The 23,545-nt window shown below is 43.0% G+C and overlaps 1 protein-coding gene across 2 annotated transcripts; it reads right to left on the reverse strand.

The window, feature by feature from the left end:
• Positions 1 to 2,214: 2,214 nt before the first annotated feature.
• On the reverse strand, positions 2,215 to 22,733 carry LOC139910270 (calcium-independent phospholipase A2-gamma-like). Of its 2 annotated transcripts, XR_011784560.2 has the most exons (11): positions 22,592 to 22,733; positions 20,936 to 22,287; positions 19,484 to 19,633; positions 18,702 to 18,853; positions 18,247 to 18,341; positions 16,856 to 17,027; positions 15,955 to 16,012; positions 15,146 to 15,340; positions 6,058 to 6,253; positions 3,211 to 4,121; positions 2,215 to 3,155 (listed from the first exon to the last, which is right to left on the reverse strand). XR_011784560.2 is itself a non-coding variant. In XM_071897523.2 (10 exons), the coding sequence occupies exons 2-10, from the start codon at positions 22,205 to 22,207 to the stop codon at positions 3,844 to 3,846; spliced, it is 2,568 nt and encodes an 855-aa protein (XP_071753624.2). In that variant the 5' UTR covers positions 22,208 to 22,287; positions 22,592 to 22,733; the 3' UTR covers positions 2,215 to 3,843. The 2 variants fall into 2 exon arrangements, 1 of the variants encoding a protein (XP_071753624.2); XM_071897523.2 differs by having other exon boundaries at positions 2,215 to 4,121.
• Positions 22,734 to 23,545: the final 812 nt, after the last annotated feature.

Consider the following 23,545-nt stretch of genomic DNA (forward strand, 5'->3'; position numbering starts at 1 on the left):
AAAGCATGACATGAATCCACTAAATACAGCACAGCGACTACATATAGAAGCACTCCTACTATGTCAACACTGAATTTCAGTCAGTAGGTAATACACTGGACATAAACACTGAATCCATGGCAAAATTAAAACTTTTTGCTAGTTTTCAAAGGGTTAAATATTTGATTTAACATGCATTTCTTTGGTTTTGATATATATTTTTTAATTTTCTTTTTCTAACTAGACAAATCGATTTGCAGGTGCTTTTGGTTATTGCCTATTGTTGATGGTACAAATCAATTGGTAATTATACATTTTTAATGATTGACAAATCACTCAGCACTGGTTGGCATCCCTCCTCCGGGTCTTAGTACACCACTCATTACTAAAGATCATACTGCATAAAATGTGGAGTCACTGTTGAAAGAGTCCTAATTAAGTTTGTCTTGTCTGTTGACAAACACGAGTCCTGCCACTAGAACCGTAACCATGTTAATACGGCCTCATTCACTCTACTTCAATACTTCATGAACCTGAGAAACTGTTTGATGAAAACAATATCCTGGTGATCAGTCAGTCTGAATGAAACAACATGGTCATCTTCATTTCAACGTTAAGAGTATGAATTTGCACTGAACCAAACAATGTGAAGGAGTTGCCAAGGTGAAAACCCGCAAAATATATCTTGAAAGCCAATACTGAAAGTTAACATAGTTTGAGTGGGTGTCAGTGAAGAGAAGACAGGAGATTTCTCATTCAGAGTTATAGGACCTCCGATCAGATGTGTTGTGATAACACAGCAGAGTGATTCCAGGGTGGTGGAGCAGAGAACCTTCCCCTAAAATCTTTCTGATGAAAGCCTTTGTGAAACACCAAATTTTGAACTTGCTGAATTAGTAAAATATGGATTTGTTAGAAAGAGTATCCCTTCTTATCTGGATTATCCCATCATCTCTCCCCCAATATGTTGGTGGATCATATACATCAGTATCGAAGCAGGGAAAAGCAGCTTCCTCTTTGACTGAGTGATGAGTATACACTACAGATTATTATGTTCTCTTATAGGTTTACTGCTACTGTTGCCCAGACAGTAATAGCTTTCAAGCAGAGAGGGCTGTTGTCCATCCACTGCACAGCATAATACATAAGGGTTTTGTTGTTCTCCTTCATCTGGCATTCCTCTCAATATCTGAGTGAGCCAGGTCGGGATCTCATGAGGTGAGATGTTTTCCTGAGTGTGAGCTATGAAAAGATCAAACTGAATTCTTCATATAAGAGTTCAGGGTAAGATCATGTATGTGGCACACAGGTTCTCTTCAAGAATAAAGGTAGAAATCTAATGTATTATTGAGTAATCTTCTGTTAATCTGCAGAGCTAGAGATGCATTAATTCATGACATATCTTGGTCCCCTCTATAATTTCATTAGCTCTGTTAATACTGAAAAGGGATTACAATACACCCTTATTATTCAACACTCATAACATGCCTGTGTGTGTGTTGCTTCTTCCAAAGGATGATTTTGCTGTTTTGCACCAGCAGCGCAATTCCATTAGAAGCTTTTCATGAGAATGGCCAAATTCATCCTGCGTTATTACTGCCTCAGCACCCTGTTGATGATGTTTGTTGTGTCCTGTGCCTTCTGTGGCCGCCGCTGTGTTTTCATGCGTGTAAGCAGTTGGCGGAGAGCTGTGTCAGTGCTTGGTGTTTATGCTGGAGGGGAACGTGATCCATCACTGGCCGGGGCTGTTACCCAGGTGTCTGAGCACAGCCTTGCACAGTCATCTCATCTCACCTTCCCCCCCTTCCTCACTTACATGACAGCTGGCTCAGGAAAGCGCCTTCAAATTACCTTCTCTCAAACCTACACCCCCACACACACACATACACAAACACAAGGAAAACAACATATATTTGAGTTAGATAAGGTACACACACACTCAACCACTGGCAGGTCTAGATGTGTGCCAGCAGTAGTAATCGTATGCAACAGAATTTGCTGCCAATCAAGTGAAGCGCCTTGGAAATTGAGCAGCCAAGGTGAGGGTTCATATCGGCACAGATCTATTGCCATGGAATAATTAAGCAGTTATGAGTACAAGTTAACAGCCAAATATTCGCACGTCCTTCCTTCCCGAGATGATCCACAAGCTGCGAAAAACAGCAGCTTTCCTGAGATCACAATCATTTAATCTTCACATAATTAGGAGGCAAGAGACAGCGAAGTTCAGTGACGGATTTTAATTACATACACTCTCAAACAGTCCTTACACAGGAACAACGGGAGAACAGTTAGATTAAATTAGTCAGTCAATATCTGTATCCATTTTACCTTGGGTCCCTCTGGAGTGATCAAGACATCGTCATGTCAGCTATACAGTACTTGGCCAGATGGAAATGAATGTATGCAGTGCAATTTTTAGCATCAGAGCTAGAAACACCAGAGAATGTGCAGCCGTAGCAAAGCAATAAGCAGCAATTTGTTTTAAGCCAGTCCTTCAGCTCAACCTGCATGACTTGAACAAACATTGTAGTATGGCAGTGTGGGGACTGGAAAACAGCACTTCAAGGTAGAATGGGTGAAGAGGCAATGGAAAAGAGGCATCAAAGGGAAACAGGCCACATTGAAGAGCAGAAAGTGCGCATAGCCTGTGGTGAATCCATAAAACCAACAACCATGCACACAATGATAAAAGCATTTGGAGCAAGTGAACTAAAATTCTCTGAGGCTAAAATAATACAGCACAGCAATTGTCATCCTTATTACAGTAAGATTCCCATTTGGATACATATTAAAATTCTATATCTGATATACATATTTGAACCATTATTCATTATTAACCATTCTAAGTATTTTAGCATGAAACATAAGAGTGAATCTATGCAGCTTATAACTTACAGCTTTTCACTAGATTTCCATTTGGCGAATATAATCAGCTCCAGGTGTGTGATAGCCACGTCGGTGGGTAATTTCCTCAAATATACTATCCATTTACAAACAATAGATACAATATTGTAATGCTTGAAGTAGGCCCTCATTTACCAGTGTTAGCACCACCAATAACATTATACGGCTGACCAGTAGCTGCATTTGTGTAAAATGTGCAAGTCTCAGAAATATCACCAGTCATTAGAACTGAGAGCTGGCAATCACTTACATGAGGTGATCATATGTTTCTGTTATTCTTACACTCCTGTTTATTTGTTGGCATCTTAGTTTAAGTAAAATAACGAAAACTGCATTCCAGTTAAACATATCCAATCTCTGTATTTTTCTGTGAAAGTATAAATAAATGCAGTTTTGTGAGGATATACTGGTTGTTGTAACACATCTTTTAAAAGGAGAACGAACAGTTAAAACCGTTAAAACAGTTAAGTGCTTCCTTCGCAAAAACAGTCTCAGGATGAACTGCTTCAGCAGGGCTACTGTATATTATCTACAGTATTCTGCTTTTTTAAGTGTGCAAGGAGCATTTGTAAGGGATGCTGACAGTGTGTCGCCATTCAGGGAGTTCCCAACTCCCCACATCACCTGTCATTTCTTCCTTTGAACCCAACAGAGTCCTCCCATGTGCTGCCAACCACAGTGGCACCCACATGCATTTTAACTGCCAAAGAGGTCAGATAGAGATACAGCAATACTAACTTCACCATTAAAGTCTTTAGGCTGAGTGAGGAGGAGGGCAGTGTTTGGCGTGTTAGACACAGTACCTACCTTTACATATGACAACATTTTTCAGATCTACACACCTACAGATCCAGGAGTCACACAGCTACGACACACTAGCCATAGTAACGTTATATTCTAGTGGATTTAGAGTGAGGGAAAAGTCTCCAGGTGAGGTATGAGTGGGTTGTGTTGGATCTAGAGCTTGGAGGAGAGGGAGGGCAGACCGTTATACATGTCGGCCCTGAGTCTGACCCACTCGGCCATCCTCTGGACGGAGCTTTTCTCCCGGGTGAGGATGCGAGCGGCCTTCTTGAGCTTCTCCTCGTTCCTCTCCAGGTAGCGCATGCCCTCGGCCTGCAGCAAGTTGAGCTTCTCCTGCCGGCTCTCGTCCAAGGAGATCTCCTCGTTCATGTAGGGGTTGAAGCGGAAATAGGTGTCGGGAGGGAGGAGGGCGTCGAGCATGGTGTGAACCTCTGGAGGGGGAGAGGGAGTGGGGGAAAGGAGGTGAGAGTAAGGACACGGAAGGAAAATACATGACGTTCACATACAGACTACAACCATAAACACACAAATAACTTCCTAATAGTCCCAATATGTGCAAACATTCAAAGATTGTAGTAAGAGTCAGTAGGGCGTGCTAGTCAAAACCTTTCTGTCAGCTCTGTGACAGCTCTGCATGTGTTTAGAGAGTAAACGTTTAGGGCATGAGAGTGTGAGCGCCTGAATCAAGGTTATTCCAAGTGAAAATGTTCTGGGCTGTTTCGGTAAAGAAACTCTGTCATGGGTGTTTTCAACTGCCACGTCTGAGAGATTTGGAGGGGGAAAAAAAAACATACAAATGCATGCAAACAGGCACAGGGTAATAATAACAGGGTAGATATGCCTGAAGGATCCAACAGGCGACAGCAGCTGTTTGTGTCAGTGTTCCCACAGTACTTTGGCTGAGGTGAGTTATAGTTCAGGCACACAGACATAGATTGTATTAAAACTAGCTGTAATTTGGAGGCTGTGAAGCAAAACTCTCCAACAGTATCTGCAGGTTATTTGGAGACATTTACTGTTTTCTGTGTTTACATAGCTGATCACTGTATTACATGATCACAGTTTGAAAATGTATCCACCAGAGAGTAAAGTAAGATAAGCGCAAGTACACAAATCCCTGAGATGAGACTGGCGGCTTAGTCATTTGTGTTGATAAAGGATGCTGTTACCAATTCCAGAGATGAAATATGTTCTCACATCCTAATACAATTCAGGCTGTTACTACTGTCAATCATAGCCAGTTTATCCTCGCCCTATCAGATACCAATGTACAGCTCCATAGATAATGAGTTGGATAAGCTGGGAGTTAACTGTCAAAATGGGTCATTTTCTGGGTGTTTTCAATGCTATTTTTCTGGTTCAAAACAGAAAGGACTACCATAATATTGAGGTCATTTGGATGTGAAGTAAAAAATAAATAAATTTAAAAAAAATCAGTCTCCCATTCACTCAGATCATAGATTTGAGTCTTGGTTCTCTTCTCTCTAGCCTCAGAGAAATTTTATTTACATGTTGACCAGGAACTTCTCTGCACAGTACCAGCTTCTTTTCTTTGTTACTTTTAACGAACAAGACATGTTGTTGCACATTCCCGACAGCCCTGAAAGCTTAGCATATTTTTAGCACTCAGAGCTAGACATTAAAAATATTTCTACTTTTAGCAAAAGAGCGGCATACTTCAAACATGTTTTCATCCATTGCTGAGCAATAACAAGATCCACGACTAGCGCTTCCCACAAGTTTCTCTTTAGAGCTACTAGATCAAAAAGAGGTGCCCAGTGGACACAGGGGCTACTTCATGTGGTATTCCCATTTAAACAAACCCAGTAAATCGTCCTTATCTCGGTCCACAAAAACAACAAACTGAGCTCTACTGATACACCCGAGAGAAAGCAGAAGGCTGATGAACACTGGGGCAGGAGGGAGGCTTTTGAAAAGAGAAAATCTGTGATGTACACTCTTACTAATCTGCTGTTTCTAAATAACAGAGCCCGAATGGAGAGCTGGAGAGAGCTTAATCCCAAATACAGGGGGAGCAAGCGCAGAGCAGCATCTGGGTCACACACTGCACCACAGCAGCAACAGGGAGGGGACCGAGCCAAATTTAGGAACAGCAGAGGTGCCCATGTCCAGAGGTGATAAGGAGACAGAAGAGGTTGCTACTACAGAGGGACATATCCAGAACAAAGTCAACCTGCACTGCAGTATTTTGTGCACTGATGACATCAAAAATCCATTCGTTCCTTCAAAAATGACAGAAGCAGGCAGCACAATATATTCTAATTGAAGTGAGCTACAATTGCATCTAGGAAGATCTACCGTATTTGTTTAAATTATTGTTTTTAGAGATGGAAAGATGTCACTTACCCTCAGTGTTGGTGGCACTGCTGATGACATTGGTGAGCTTGGTCTTGAGGCTGGTGTAAGTGGTGCTGTGCTTGCCAGGGGTTTCGAAACGGCCCGTACCAAGTGAGACCACACACTCCAAGGGCGTGTTGGGCCACAAACACTTGCACTCATGGATGGCCAGTGCCGTGGGGTTGTTGATCAGCAAACCACCATCCTGCGCACAAAACAGAAAGAAAGAGTTTCATGTTAGAGACTCCATTTAAAGACTTGCACAATTTGTATGGTGTTTTAAGCCAAGACCACAGTCAGTGAAACCAATTAATTGTCATTTGAAACAACATCACTGCTTTTCATGAATTTTAACAGTCAATAGACTGAATTATTGAAGAACATCTGACGAAACAAAAGAAACAGATCAATGTGGAGTTTCAGAGCTGCGTGTAGGTCTACAAAGAACAGAGCTAGATTGTTGTTTTTTTCCCCTTCCTTCGTCGCTTCAGTCTGACTGGCTTTGATATCGAACGGCCGCCCAGGAGTGCTTTTGCTTTGGATCCATAGTCTACCCAAGGCAATGGGGGAGTAAGTGGAGAGGCTGTGGGGAGTGTTGAATAGGCATGAGGCTGAGGGGCCGGGGGGCTGGGGGCTGGCAGCAGGATCAAACACACAGGGGCCAGTCCTCATTAAAGAGGCCAGGCTGGGGGGTGGGAGCTGCAGGGCCCCGAGTGTCTGGGGACACATGAGGGGGAAGAGTGCTGGTTTGTGTGACTGCGCGTACGTGGATGTTAGAGTGAGAGCTCATATGTCTACCTACGTATCAATGCATATAATACTGTGTATGTGTTTGTGACTGTGTGTTAAGTGTGTAGCAGGAACAGTTGAGCCTTTCTGGAGGGTGGAGGAGGGAGGTGTGTGGGGGGGCGGGGGTACCATCTCTCCAGCCCACTCCAGCAGCGTTGTCGTATAATGACAATTCTCCCAGTACAAATCAGTGAGAGCACACAGTGTGATGGGGAATATGAGGCCTGCCTACCAAGGCGCAGGTCTGTTAATCATCTGGGGAGCTGGACTGAGAAATTGTGTCATTGCCTCAAGGACCCAGAAAAAGAAAAAAAAATGAAAAAGGGAATTGGATATGGTAGTTAGATTGGGGGCATTGCACTAAGCAACAGCCCCCACAGATAGAACCCACACAGGCGGTGGTCACTGAATGTGTTGCGTTAGCTCTTAGTATAGCAGCTCTCTTAAATAGAAGAAAACTACTGAGGAATTGCAGGACATGTGACAAAGCAGGCCACTAAAGAAAATTATTTTAGCATGAGATAATAGTTCAAAATGAAAAGTGTGAACAAAAAGTCATTAAAAGTCACCTCTGATCATGACAACGGCAAACTTTTCCAGTCTGTCTGAGTCACATCCTCTGATGAGAAGAACTTCTCTTGGGGTTGGAAGAAATTATCTCTTAGGATAATGTATGAATCATTTAGAGCCTTCTAGCTAGTTATAAACAGAGAGTCCCCTGTCAGAGTCAAAGCCTTAGAGAGTACTCATCTCACTGACTGAGATGGGAGTCATACAAAAAATGTCTCACCCTGCCACAGTGCCTGGAAGAACTGCTGAGGTAGCCATTCAAGTCTGAAGCACGTCATTATGCGCCAGCAGGGTGTCTGGCAGACCAAGGAATGAATCACAGAAAAGGGAAAAAGCGCCTGGATTGGAGTTGCTCCTAATAGAGAATTAGAGGGACTAACGCTGCAGCAAGCACCAGACGACCCCAGCTGGAAACAAAACAGCTAAGCAGTTTTCTTATCACTCACACCACTGTGAGAGACTCCATTTTATAAACTCAGTGGCAATTATGGCAACAGCCCGGGTCCAGTTGTGGGTTCTTTCTATTCATAGCTGGGGGCAATTTTCACAAGCACAGTGCCTGGCCTTGCACACAGAACCAAGGCATGTGACATTAGCCGCCAGCCACACAATTCTCTTGTGAGTTGAGAGTTGAATGCTATAACTTGTCTCCATTTCAGTGCACCTGCTTGGGTTGTTTAGAACTAATGAACAGAGTTGGGCCCTTGATGGAAAGTCTGTTTTTTGGCAGTGAAAAAGCTCCATGATGCCATTGGAAGACTGGTAGGTTTTTTGTGTGGTGTGCACAGTTGTACTTATGGAAGGATCAATTATTCAGAAGATCATTTGCATCCTTCATCTCCTTCCACAGCTGTCAGGAACAAACAAGCCTCCTTGAGGGAGATGGTACCAGGCTCATCCCACACAGAGCAGTTTGGCAGTCATTGAAGCTGCAGTGGCCGTGCCTGGGCACTTTTAGGACACTTTTCGGTGAGATTAATACTTGGCCCACTGCCACATTGTCGCACAAGGGTTTCTTGAGGCCAGGGCATATTTGGAGAAGGAGTTAAGTTAGAAACAATGATCTACTTAGGGCAAACTGCAAATGAGCTTCACATACAAAACGGACCAACTCAAGCTGCCTGTCAAACACTCAGCGTGATGCAAGGCAAAGGTCATTTCCCTGCATGGGGATTTAGAGCTGTAAGGCAGCTCACATTTAAATGCCTCAATCCCGTAGTCAAAAAGTGCCATGTCTCAAGGGTCAAAATGTCCTCAGAGGGGTACACCCCTGTCAATTGTGACCATCTGACAGGATTTTTACCCCAGAGCCTGAAGGGAAACTGAATTTTTAAATCTTAAGTTTGAATTCCTCCTTGTGCAATGGTGCTAATGGATCTTCTGAAAGGCTTAATGTTTTCCTGTGCCAGTGTTTCTTGATTCCGGTACAGCTCAGTCGTTGATACTCCAGAGGCTCAGAGCTCCTCTGGCCTTGGCTCTGCCCTCCCGGGGCTAATGTCTGATTCACAAATCAGTCCCTCATTTTTCTGTAGCCTGAATAAAACAAGTTTTCAACTAATTAGGGCTCCTACACCTATGGGAGCACGTTTCATTTCTTCAGCTGGGCAATTAAACTGAATTATAGATTTAGAAAGAAATCGTTCTTACTGCACATTCTGAAATAAAACTACTGAGATGATATGAGACACGATAAAGAGATAAAATTAAGACATGCACGATTTATAGGTCCCTTATGTTGCTACTTTAAATTTCTCTGCTGTCATTAAGTTTTGGGAGCTTATCTTCATTGTTCCAGTTTAAGCCGTCTTAGAGGGGGAGCGCTGATTTGAATAGGAAAGAGGTGCTATCGCCAGGATCAGTAAAAGTCATTTCACGCCTCAGTGTATGTCAGCTCCCATTAGCAGGGACAGCAAACTTCTTCCTCTTCCTTCTGTGTGTGTGCCTCTGTATCTTCCTCCCTCTGCCCCATGGCTATGCCTCAATGCTGTCTTGTGTGAGGGTCATGATGAGCAGCCACAATGCAGAGAACAGAGCACTTGCTCTAGTCTAAATGAAATGAGCCTTCTACATACAATTGATGGGACATTCACAGCTCCAAAGAGCTCCAAAGAGCAGCTGTAGTCATTACGATTTCTTCTTTGACTTCTTTGACAGGACTGGACTGAGAGGCCCTGAGCTCTGTCATGATTTATTATGAGCCTTTGGCAATGAGGCTTCCTTCCCTCAAATGTTTAATTAGGGAAGCGTTACATAAGTCATGGACATGGACTGATTCTGCCTGCCACAATGACCAGTCTGTTTTCCTGCGATGATCATCCAATCGATAAACTAGATAATTTAGCTGCCATAAACATAAATATAGGCTCATACTCTTACGTGTACCGACGATGTTTACCATAAATCTTCTAAATCAATCCATGCTGTTTGCACATAAAGGCTACCTTCCTCAGTCACTGTCCATGTCTTTGGAAATACAAATCTGCTTGTTGAATTAAATCAATTGCCTAGATAGCATCCAATCCATATAAAGGCCACCATTGTCATCAGCAAGGATGAGAATGACAACGGTATTAGTGTAGTGAGTGCCAATCTTGAGAAGTGGCCAGGTCAAGTCAGAGGTCTTCATGCCACATTATGTAATTACGCCAACCAGTTCTCCACTCTGGCCTTTTGCTTTGCAGGACCCAAAGGTCACAGTGAGGTTCACGTCATCTTCCCAGGCTGTCAATAGAGGAGGGACCCATCTGTGTGGGACAGAGTGCCAACTTTGCCCCAGGCAGTGAAAGCAATTGAGATCTATTGTGCACAGCTACCTTTCCCCAAACACTGGGCAAATGCATGAGCACACATAGACACCCAATATTGAAACACTGAATCATCCCTGCTTGCTGTGACCCTTGAGATTGGACTGTGTGACTGCTTGAAATGATACAAATGGGTGTGGCATCCCTCTCTCATATTTACTTGGTCTAGACTCCCTTAAGGCTTTATGGACATATTTGGCTACCTCATTTCAGAAAGCATAATTTTGCTGTCCATCATAATAAGCAATCTATTGGCCAAAGAAAAGCTAATTTCCCCCGGTGAGCCCAGGAGAAGTGGCTGAACGCACACTCGCATATCAATACATTATAATGCAAGTAAGTGATGGGGCGCCTTTGAAACCACAGATTTCATGCAGAGATTTATTCCAAGAAATCTCATCTGGAGCCAATGCAGTGAGAAGCCTGTTAAGTGTGGTGTGTGCTATGTGAGAAGGTAAGGGGGTTAGAGATAGAGGGAGAGTCTGGGAGGCTTTCACACCGCAGCCAGTCAGTCAATGTAATCAGTGGACTGGCCTAATCCCTAAAGAAGTGTGCCAGTGCAATCAAGTGTGTGTGTGTGTGTGTGTGTGAGAATATATGTGTGTAACAGAAGAGAGGAGTGAGTGAAAGAAAAGGACATAGCATGATAATGATGTGCATGTCTGTGTGTGTGTGTGTGTGTGTGTGTGTGTGTGTGTGTGAGTGTGAGTGTGTGTGTATATCTGTTCATACTCAAGGGACAGTGAGATCCCGAGTCTGTCTGGGGATAGGAAGCTGTCTGCAGCGGGGCTGAGAAGTCTGAGCTCCATCCTGCAACAGCCTTGAGGCCAAGCTCTCAGGGCTTAACACAGGAGGAGCTGGTCGTGATGAGGAGGTGGCTAAAAACTCTGATTTATCCTCCCTCTCTCCTCTCCCAGAATCTACCCTCCTCTCTCCTCCCTGCCTCACCTGTGTAGCACTGCAGTGTGTGTGATTTATGGCCAATAACTTCACCTCCAGTGGCCACTGGAAGGAAAAAGAAGTAAGAAATAGATGATCCACAAAGATGCAGTTTCCTGAACTGTGCTATTGGAATGGCACTTAGCTATGCTCCTTTCTCTCCTTTTCTCACACAGAGACTCAGCATTTCAGTCAAAGTAGCTCATGAAGTCCTACTCTCAATAACGTTTCAGACTCACTCCCCTCTCTCATTCATATGAGTGACAGACAAGAGTGTGGTCTGGAAGTGCTGAGGTGACCTACTCCGTTCCTGGCTGTGTGAAGTCTTTCTGCTGAGGATGGTGCCATGTTGGGGCTCTCGGAGCTGGCACTGGGGGTGGCAACACACTGATCCCATGCCTCCCATCAAAAGCTGGCAGAGTTGGGCACAAACACGGTCCCATTCCTCCCCATCACCCCGGGAGATGCCATGGCAACTAGGCGGAAAAAATCGGGCCCTCCTCACCATTCCACGCATGCCCTGACATCCTTTGTCAAACGTCTGAAGTCTCCTATTTCTGTGGTCTTTAGAGCAGAGATAACTGAGAGGGCTTTAATGTGGAACACGCGCCTCCTCCCTCCCTTCATCTCCTCTATTTTTTCTCCCTTTTTCCCTTGCTCCCTCTCACCATGGCACCCTCTCCATGGTTATGGTGGCAAGTGCTGGGCTGTGACAATGCCATGACTGCTCTGCTTCAAAGGTCTTGCTCCCAGTTACAATTTCCCCTATGTTACCATAGTCTGAATCTAAAGTTCTGGCACGCTCATGTTTCCATTCCAGCCCGCAGAATCCCGGAGACGTTAACGAACAATCATAACTTTCTTGAAACACTGCTTGAGAATTCCGGCATTCGTTCAGCACATGGCGTAGCCGCTCTCTCTTGCGCTCACCGTACAAAAGGGTGATTGTTTGGGGCTTGGAGTAAGTGGAAAACTCTGTGGGCGCCCATGGAAAAGGGCGAGATGACTCCCTTTCTAGGGAATCCTGACATCACACAGACCGCACGTTATGCTGTAGGACCTGTTTCAGTAGCACAAGCAGCCAATAAATAAGGCATCAGGCTGGTGGGCATTCTGACGCTGGCCACTGCTTCACTTGGACATGAAAGTGGTTTGAAAGCTGTATGAAAAAGATATACATTGGCAAGGACTCATTTGTAAAAATGTTCTTTAACTTTATGCTAGATTCCATTGTACAGTCATGTTAAAGAATTCACTAACAAAATAAAGACATGTTGACAAAACAAATAAAATGACATCTGAAGCATTTTTATCTTGGGTGAAATTAGTTTTAACTTTTGATTTATCACAAAGTCAAACTCCTTATTTTGACATCAACATAACCTTTTCATAAATCTGTCATGAATTGTTCATAAATTGGATTTGCTCATAAGCATAAAATATGTGTTTATGTTTGCTTTTTTTTTTTTTTTTAAAGGCACCAAAACTCGTTTATGAAATTAATTATGAAAAATATACTCTCATGATTCACATTAGCCTGAATGAACTGAGCAGAGCATGAGCATGGCAAAAAATGTACTTGTTACAAACTCAGTACCCAAGTTCTATATTTCATAAATTCATTCAGTATTTCATTACTTTCGACAGAAATACAACAAAAATAAAGCACTTGTAACTGAGGTTTCACATCAAACATGTTAAAACACATTAAACTACTGATAGTGTCTTGTATTCCCCCAGTGTGAGATTTCCCTGCTAGCGGCTAACTAGCAGAGTTTGGAATAGCAGTTCCATAATTAGATTGTCCGTCGTTTCATTCTAACGAGGCAGACATAGCAGTCAAACAGTGCTGTGTGATGAGAGAAGCGCTGCATTGGGATAATTTATGCGTCTCAGAATAGGGTGAGACCTGCAAGACGGCAGACTGGGGAAATCTCCCACCGCAGGTGGGTTTTCATCAACCAGTCTCTTTCATTCTCTCCCCCCGCACATCCTCATTCACCTACACTACTAACACCGCTTCCAATTAAGAGTGTGGGAGCGTACCGACATGGGATACCGCCTTTGATGCAAACACATGCTCATTCATCTGTGTGTGTGCCATGCAGTGTGTATGTTGATTTCATCAGTGTTTGTACACTACATCTGTGCTTCACATGTCAATTCAAGGAGATATTAACAACTTGACGTGGGAGGTCAAACCCAGGCTACATCAGCTGAATACTGAAACATGATGACTTGAACCCCAAGACTCTAGTATGCCTCTACTCATGTGCCTTCTAATTACTCCTGTGCTTTCTAATGACTAAGCCCTTAAGGACAAGGCCGTAAGGTAAGGGCAAACGGAAGGGCCATATCTATTGATCAGTAAAATGCAGGAGAGTGGATGGGGTGTTTGTTGTTTTGCTGGTGGCTAATGCATACCTGTTTAGTGGAGATGGAGTTAAGTGTGTCTCACTCTGACTCCATCACTCCCTCTCCTGTCAAAATGTACCTGACTGGAAACAAACACTGACAGGAAGGAAATGAATTCCTTTCTCCCTGCTTGCTGCGCAGATTATTTTTCTCGTTAGGCTACCCAAAAATATCCCCCCTCAACAAACCCCAGTTAACCCCAGTTGCTCAGTGGCCAACAGCCACCCAACAGTCAACAGCAGAAGATTGCAGTTAGACTAGACAGCCACTAGGTGTTTAAATATATCGTATGAATGTGAAGCAGGGTGGTACTGAAAGAAAGCGTGAGTTTTAAACAAGCCTTCACAGGAATAATAAATGTTCAAAAAAGCAGAGTAAGAGGAAAGATACACTATCCCAAAAAACTCCTGATACAGAGTAGTAGAAGAAATTAATGATCATGCAATTATGGCTGCCACCATCTTTCCCCTTTGCCCTGTGTTTATGGACTGCCTTAAGCCTGGAACAGACTAGAAGACTGTCCCAGTCTTGCCCAACTAGGATTGTTCAGACTAGTCTGGTCGGGAAGCTGTTCACACTTGCCGACGGAACAAAGATGGACGTCACACGCGAAGATGAGGGATCACACACTACCCAATTCTGTCATTCAAAAACATTTACTCATTGATCCAGAACAGTTGTGTAATGTAAATATAATTACAAAATAGGTGCCCAAACATTTCTTGTTCCATGGTACAGAAGAAACATTTACATTACAAATGTATTTTGAAGTGATGTCATTACAAGAATAATGCTGATGAGGAATTTTATATGAGACTTCTTTCACTTCATGCATACTTAAGTGCATACTTAAGTGGGCTGATCCAGGCATGCTGCCATTTTATACTATTTTATATGCCATTTATTCCTCCAAATGAAATTGTATAGCAATTTATCAAGAGTGGAGTTGGAAGTGGAGAAATTGGAGATGGGAATCTTGCTGATATAAACTATTTACACGAGTGGGTGATGTTGTTTTAAACGTTCATTTTATTTTTCTTCACCCTGTATCCAAACTCCCACTGTCAATCTCAGATTTCAGCCTTGGTGAGTCTAGGACCGCTTCACACTACAGAAGCCTGGCTGGATCCAGGTAAGTCTTGGACCGCTTCACACTACAGAAGCCTGGCTAGACTCAGCTTTCTCTTTAGCTCATTACCTTACCAAGCACCTTTCTATCTATTACTCTAGGGACACAGGAATATTTGTTACATTTATTATCAGGGCACTGTGGCTCTGACCCATGCAGTCTTTGCAATTAGTTGCCTGTAATAATGCTGATCTAGGAATTTAAGCTCATCCTGCTGTTGGACTCATGTAAATCATTCTCGATAAAACATTGGCTAAAAGCAGAAAATGTAAATGCAAAATGTAAATACATTGCCATCGCCATAAAACTCTGCCTATTCTAATATAGAATACTGAAAGGAGACATTCTAGAGATATCCTCTTCAAAAATGTCTAATCATGTCATCATAACCCTTTCCCTTACCCTGTTTATGTAAAATGTCTTAATCTTTTGTGAAGTGAATGGGACTAACCTGGTGGAGATCGTTCCCCAAGGGGAACTCCTGGAAATACCCTGGGGCAGCTGAGGAGGCGCGGATGGCCTGCCACAGCTGGTGCTGGCAGCCCCCCAGGTAGTGGGAGCGCACCCCGGGTAGCAGGTTGTAGTTCCTGAACACATAGGCCTTCAGAGGAGTGCCCCGGTTCACGATGGTGCTCACCGCTGCCACCTACAGGAAACAACATATAACTTGACTTTATTTTTCATATGAGGCAGCATTTTACAAGCAAATTAAGATCTAAAATGCAGGTTATGCAAGTCTACAGTGGGATGAGCTGGGAAATATTCATCAGATTATGAACCTGGCTTACTATATCCTCCATTGATGTAACATCCACTGTGGCATATAATATGTACTATAACAAACATTACTAACATGCAATACAAAATTGGATGCAGATTTTCTATGGAAATTGAGTCTTCACACTCCAACTTTGACGGTAGTACAATATCAGAACCAACATTCGCACAAATCAATTTTAATATCTCTGTTCTGCAGGCCTCAGAGGACACCACTGATATGGAATTGTACCAACACAACAGCTTATTTCCTTCCCTGGCCATGCTGTCTTATGTGGCATTAGAGTGCATTTTCCTTCCACTTGCCTAGCAGTGGAATACTTTAAAGCCAGGTGTATGAGGTTATTCCAGACGGTGAGACTGTGACAGAGCCAGAGGCTTTCTCTATAACCTCATTGTAAACAAAGTGGGGGAAAGGCTCGCTGGCCGGTGCCAGAACAGAACAACAGGCAGGAATGAGTCAGACCATCTTCTAAAGCTCACCTTGGGGCATTTGGGGTTTCTTGAAGTCTCCACCAGGAGATCAGAGCCCATTTTCTCTCTGTGGAAGACATGATAGAATGATGTTATTTGCGGCTTGGTGAATTTTGGATAGTATCATGGTTTATAATCACTGATCTCTGTCTGCAAGCTATACCCAATTCTCCTGCATATGCATCAACTAATGAAACGTGCTATCATTTTGTCAATGTGATCAGCATACCCAGGAAAGCATAAAATTGAACTATTTTCTTGCAGTACACTGTGCCCAAGTGCATCAAAGATTTCAAATATTAACATATCGGCACTGTCAGGTGAAATCTTCAAAACGTCAACAGAAAATAAGGAAAAGTGCCTTGTTTTTAGCTTGATGACAATGCATTTGTTTAACAAATCGGTTTTGAAAGGTTTTCATAAGCCCATGAGGTTAGAGAAACTGGAGTTACAACAACAGTGATATGCTATTGGATGGACGTTTTTACCCATAATGACTTATGGAAGCATGAGCACATATATGTATTTATGCTACAGTGCCGTGGGTATCAAGAGGCAAATTCAGGTCAGTCATGGGTGAAACATTTCATTCCTCTATATCTGTGCGCTAAACTTCGTCATCACTTACAGCACTTCAGAAAAAACATTTCTACAAATCATGACTGTCCTTTATTGAGCAGTATCTAGTAAATAAAAGGAGAAAATAGTTCTATTATTATGACGTTTTAGCTATGAATATTCACAATCTAGCTGCAGATTTTCACATTACTCAACTCAATTAATAATCCTGTTCTTGTATTCATGAAGAACACTAGTAAGCAGTTGAATCCTTAACCCTGGGGGTGTAAGTGCCATGCTCCACTCATTGAGCTACACTGTACCACTGCTCTACCATCACTACTGAACTGACTTGAGGATGTTCTCCCAGGTTTCGCTGTCGTAGAAGGCGTGGCTCCAGCCCATCTTCACCGTGCCGACGATGACGTTCTGCTTGAAAACATCCGAGCCCAACTTCCTGTACAGATCATCACACTCGTTCAGTGGGATTTGGAACAGGCCCAGCATGAAGCCTAGAATAGCACCTGAGAAGAAAACACAAAACACACACAGAAAGGGATTGAGAGGTACCGGTAACCCATTCATACACAAACAGACCTTTGTAAACAGGAAGTTTAAGAGCTTCAGTCTCTCCCGGGGGAATGCAAACAGAAATCAGAGCTGCTGACAAAGGAGCATACCGGTAATGTAAAGCTCATTCCTCTATTCCTCTCTAGGCTAGTCATGACCTAAGTGACAGAGAGTTGATGCGAGGCTAATTGCCTGATGGATTATCTTTTATGGGTATCATTACCCTGGGATGATCCATTCATAGCCGGTGGAAGGGATTAACGTGGCTATCGCACGACAGGCACATCACTGCTGCTCTGTTTGAGGTGGCGGTGTGTTCACTGATAGGAAAGAATAATCTGCATTTTTACATCTTTTTTTCTCCATAACTAAGGGAGCCCCTACTGGGTTGACAAGGCACAACACTGGTTTGAGGGCAGAGATGAGGTGTACCTTTGGGTGACCAATCTGGCCAGATGCGGCCCAGATGTATTTTAAATGTGTGAACATCATTCTATCCAGCAGGGGGATTACCATGATGCTGTGACACACACACACACAAACTAAATCTGTGAACGAGGTACCTCCAACTGGAGGGGATTAAGTTAGAGAGAACTGCTAGGAGCTTGGAACAAATAGAAACTTCTGGTGGTGATTAAAGGACAATGTGTTTTGCATAGAAAATGCATTCTTTTCCAATCTGTTGTAAAATTATGGTAATAGCCTAAATGTTAAATGATAGATAGAGAAGACAGAGTTTGAGTATGGTCCACAGTACCCCCCTGTGGTGGTTTTGCATACTGGGAAAAACATTTTTTTACTCCAACTATTGTACACTCCAAACCAAATCTGGCTAATACAATATAAAATTGAATCAATGAAAAAAATTAGGTTGAATGAAGGTTTTATCCAAGACCAAAAACACAGATTAATGGTCTTGGCTGCATAGCAACAGGATTCAGATTAGTGCGGTGAGCCATTGAGGCCAGATAAGTGCAGAGCAGCAAATGGGTCAGTGTGCGATCGGTACTGTCAGCCCACCCTGCGGTGTCGGGTGTTACACTCTGCTCTGATAATCCACACTCTACACACATCTGCATGGCTGCACGCACACATACATACATATATACACACATACACACACACACACACACACACACACACACACAGAACTAGGGCAGGAGGACAACGTACCTGTGCTGACACCACAAATATAATCAAACAGTTGGTAAATAGGTTTGCCTGTCAGGGCTTCCAGTTTGTGTAGAGTCTGAAGGGCAACGAGTCCCCTGAAAGAACAAAGACAGAGACAGATAGACAGACACACATGCAAACACACACACAGAGTCATGACTCCATGGACTTTACATTCTGAAGACGACTACAAGATCAAAGACAGATAGAGATTACTCCTTATCCATGTCATTGAATTTCCTCTCAAAACAACATTTACATGATTTGTTTAGAATGACACTGCCAACAGAAGAATCAAATATTACCTTTGAAACAGTTTTCTAAACATTTTGATCTGGCCTTGGCTACAGTAAACCCCATTTAGCTTCACTATAGAAAAGTGGCTAAGACTCGTTACCAGTGATGTGTGTCTTACAAAAAAAACAAACAGAGCTGAGAGCTGAGTGAGGCTGTACCTTAACCCTCCTCCATCTATGGACAGGACCCGTATGCCGCGGCCTTTGACAGGGTTATGGTAGCCCACCAGAGTGAGGGCTTCTCTAACTGCTGCCCTGAGGCCCGGGTCCCTGGCCTGTCTCAGACGCAGCAGGCACGGGATAGCTTTCTCCTGAGGAATACATACACACACACCGGCAGTCAGCAGTAGAAATGAGAAAACCATTGTCAAACCTCCTTTAAAAAGGCCTGGTGCTTTGGTTGTGAATAAAACGTGCTACTTTTAAATTCTCCCTGAGCTTTCATAGATGATTAATGTAAACTTCCTCATCCTAGTAAAAGTAGCCTTGGTTTGAAATAGGTTAGTGTTGAATAAGGTGCTCCAGCTACCACAGATAAGCACAGATAAGGGTGTAAATGTAAATAAATGATAAAGGAATCGTCTGCATGTAGTTGGCCGGCTCCGACGTTAAAACAGACACAGACCTGTACCAGCATGTTACCTGTTGCTACAGCAAACTGACATTTTGGCTGGCATGGGAAAATTTCCAAACACAAGCAGAACAGCTGTTTGACAATTCATGCCACATATAACATGATTATGTATGCGAAAGAAACAATTCTGCCGTAAACAGTGTCTTGACACCGTGTGCTAGTGCCAAACTGAAGGGTTGATCTTTTTTGGCATGCTGAGCTAAAATCAACAACATCAGACAATGCTGACAAAGCTTTCGCCTGCTAGCATTCTGGGAAAAAAAAACCCATCAGGACATAAAATTGCTAGCCTGTTCAGACTGCTCACCTTGACTGCTACACCGCGGGTCTCTGGGAACTCCAGAAGGTGGTAGCTGAGGTCCTCCACCCTGTTGATGTAGACCCTTACATCTGACGCCCTGTGGAGAGCCTGGACCAGGGCCCGAGTTCGATTGTCCACACTCACCCTGGCAATGATCTATGAGAAAAAAATACCAAGGAGCCGCAACCCAGTTAGGTCCTGTTGTTAAGCATTAGCTGGAATCCTAGCTAAACCCTGACAAGTATGTTGTTTGGCTCATGTCAATAAAAATCAATAACTCTTCCTTTCCATGTGCATTATGACACTGTAATAATGATTACTGTTGTCATCAATTGGTTTCATATCTCCACAACATAAAGGCCTGGCTTAGCCTATGGACAAAGTACACATCTTATCTAGGCCACCAGTTCCACACAGGGGGCTATTTTTGAGGGAAGATTCCAGGAACTAGGCAGCGAGCACGTCAGCACGCTATCATAAGTCATATAGAGTAGCATGGGCTCAGGTGGCTGTTTGCCCAGTAGGCACCCTGCCATGATATACCCATACCCACAACCATGCTGTGTGAGCATCAAGTTTCACTTAAACATAGGCACAGTCCATATCACACCTTGCTGGAATCTGTCTGAACTACAGAGACAAAACAGTAACAACATAAAGCTAGGAGAAACCACACTAAGGCATAAGAATAGTCATTACTGATCAAAACCTCATATATAATATTTAGGCAGAACCTTTATTAATGTCACAGTTTAGGCTTCCCTTCTGTAGACAATATTCTAGGACCACTTCATTCAATACATGATTAAAGCCCCAGCTGTGTATGATTAGGACTGATGTACTCAGTTTCTGCCTTTGTCTAAAGAACAGTGTATTATGTCAAACACACTGTTCACAAGTTTATGACAAATGTAAGTAATTTTTTTATTTAATTAGTTTGAATTAGATAATTAGTTTGAATTCTGTTAATTGTTGTGAAAGATTTTTGATTTTCATGTACATATCTTTAACATGAATCTGATTCCAACTGTCAACTGTAATCAGCTTAATCATTCAGCTTTGGCAGCTAATATTTATTTTAGTTTATAGTCTCAGTCTAAACTCTATAGTTTTGTAGTCACATTTTTTTTTGTAGTCTATTTCTCAGGTATCTGTAGTAGTGTGCACTTGTAAAATATTTGTGAATATTTGAATTGAGTATTGAATTTGATTGAGGTTGATTATTGTGTTTATTGATAACTGTATTCCTTTTTCTTGGTTTGTATTACAGAACCACACATACAAACAAACATACATTCAAATAAACTGTGGATGCATCAATCTGGACTGCGGGACAATACAACCTAATCTAACCTAACCATGGTGGTGACATCAGTCTCTTAAACATAGAACTAACCCTTTCCTATTTAACATTATGGCCAAATTCACACACAAATTAATGCATCAATGCAGACGTACCTTTTCCCTTTGGAGCAGAAGTCTTTTGGCTTTCTCCTCTGCAGCCTTTTGCTCCTTACTGATTGTGGCCTCAGCCTGTTTTGCTGGTGCATCCTCAGGCTTCTTCTCCTCCACTGTAGCAATTTTGGACTCTGCTGCCCTGAACCTAGGGACCAAGGGTGCAATATAGCTCCCTACGAAGGCCTGCACAGTGGGAGCAGAGTAGGACAGGTAGTGTCCTAAGCCCTTCTTAGGTGAGGTCGGGGCAATTGTAGCAGCAGAGTCTGCTGCTACTTTATCAGACAATGGCATGAGGTCTCTAGTTTGTTGACCCTGAGAGGAATTGGCACCATTGTCAACTTTCTTCTCCTCAGTCTTTGTACTACTACCAAAGTATGAGTTGATGTGATGGGCCAGGTAGTTGTAAGTCTCATCCAGGCTGACTGAGAAGGTGCTGGGGTGGAAGAGTGGAGTGGTGGATTTGGAAATTGTGGTGCTTTCAGTAACACTCGCTGATGGTTTAGGCTCCTCTGATCTCCTGACAACATTGGACAGTGGTTTGACAGTGGAAGCAACACGCCGCAGCTTCTTCTCCCTAGGTTCATGCACACTCTGAATTGTGGCAGTGTCAGTTGCTTGGGCAAGGTTATGGGGAGGTGTGGAGGTAGTGGCACTTACACCAAATGTAGCAGCAGGTGTAGGAGTGGAAGGAGTGTCAGAAACTGTTACAGTAGGAGGGGTAAGTACAGAGTTGGGTGTAGTAGCTGTGGAAGGGGGAGCAACATGGGCGGGAGCAGGAGTAGGCGTGATTGTGCTCTCCTCAGCCTTTGCCGTTACTTCAGCGGTGGCCTCAACCTCTTTACCTGCCTGGAAAGCATTAGGTTTGAGTCGAGCAATTTTGGAGAGAAGTTCTGTATGAGTCCCACTCACAGCTTTAGAGACTGTGTCCAGCGTGTTCCTGATACGCGACATGTGTTGGCTCAGACCAGCAGACCAGCGTGAGGCTGAGGTGTTCAAACACAGGGTGCTGGTGTGGAGTCCAAGCCTTTGTCTCACCTGGCTAGCTCTACAGAGCCATCCCTTACGTCCCCGGCTCCTTGAGTTTTGGATGTACTTCCAGCTGAGATAGCCAACCTTGTGGGTGACGGGTTGTTGTACATGAAGCCTATAATGACAGGTGCGTAAAGGAGACAAGGGAAGTGATGCTGCTGGCCTCTGAGCTTGTGTTCGCCACAAGGCAATTGCTCTGCTCACTTTCAACACCCAGGTATCTAGAGCCCATCTATAAGTCATTCTTTTGGGTCTTTAAGGTGAGGTCTCAAGGGCTTATTCCATCCAAGGAACATTAGGTTAATGCTCTTTCTTTCATAAAGCTGGTGGTGAACAACACAAAAGTGATTCATGCATGAATGAATGAAAGAAAATAACGAAAACAGATGAAAAATGGCAAAGCTAGCTGCTTCTAAAATTGGTAAAACTGGTCACTGGGTTCAATTACTTTTACATGGAAGCTTTCTCTAACTGATCCCAACTAAGAGGAAAATAAACATTTACTATGTATGTAACTTCTGCTGCGGAGAGTATACTTCAACATCAACAGCAAGCTAACACAGAGTTGGCCAGCTAGCTAACCTAGCTAGCCTTCTATTGAGCCGCAAAAAACATGATAAACCATACCAGCCTTTTTATATAGTCGTTTCAGAGAAGTGAAGAATCCCTTTTCCACTCATTAAATCGCCATCCTGAATTGATATGAAGACAAAAATATAACATTCACGTACTAGCTAGCAAGCCAACTGGTAACGGGTCGTTCACTTGACACTTGCTCTCCGGAATGACGTGATGAGGTCAGCCGAGAGAAAAACAATGGTCATGTGATCATAGCTCTGCTCAGCAATTGGCTGTTCATCACTTGGCCCCCAAGACGGAATATGTTGATTGGTTAAGAAATTCTCGCCGCTCTCCCAAGTGTGATGAGTTTCTGAATGAGATACAGCGATCAATAATTCGAATGATATACTGTATATAGATGTATGGATAATGGAAATGGCGCTATCAAATCCTTTCCAAATCCCTCTGCGTTGTTGTGGTGTGAGGATATGTCAGACCTGGCTGTTACGCAAATGAGGCGCTCTTTTCCATGGCTCTTTTACATAACTTTTACTTGGAAATTATGATGCTGACTGTTATCCGTACAAAAACCGGTTGTAATCCTATAATAAATAATGAAATAAAAAAATAAATAAATAAATAAATCCTATAACAAAAGGATAGAAGGGTAGAGTGATACTATACACCATAATACAAAAAAGCTAAAGCTTAAAAGCTTAAAACTTAAAAGTATGGTGATAAGGTGACTATAAACTCGCTATTGAGAAAGTCTACCACACAGACACACTGTGACCATTATATTGATTTTGCGTCAGGGTATGGGCTTGACATTTATGTAAAAGTAGAACTAAATAGTTTCTGTAGTGGGAGGAAGGGAAATAAAATTGATAATATGGTGCTCTGAATGGTGAAGCAGCCTGTCCTCCTTTTAAAAGAATAACACATTTCATACTTTCCATATGTATTTCATCATATGTCCCAAATCATGCAGAAATACAATTATGGCCTCAAACTCAGCAT

Source organism: Centroberyx gerrardi, chromosome 4 (assembly GCF_048128805.1).
Source record: "Centroberyx gerrardi isolate f3 chromosome 4, fCenGer3.hap1.cur.20231027, whole genome shotgun sequence".
Lineage (NCBI taxonomy): Eukaryota > Metazoa > Chordata > Actinopteri > Beryciformes > Berycidae > Centroberyx > Centroberyx gerrardi.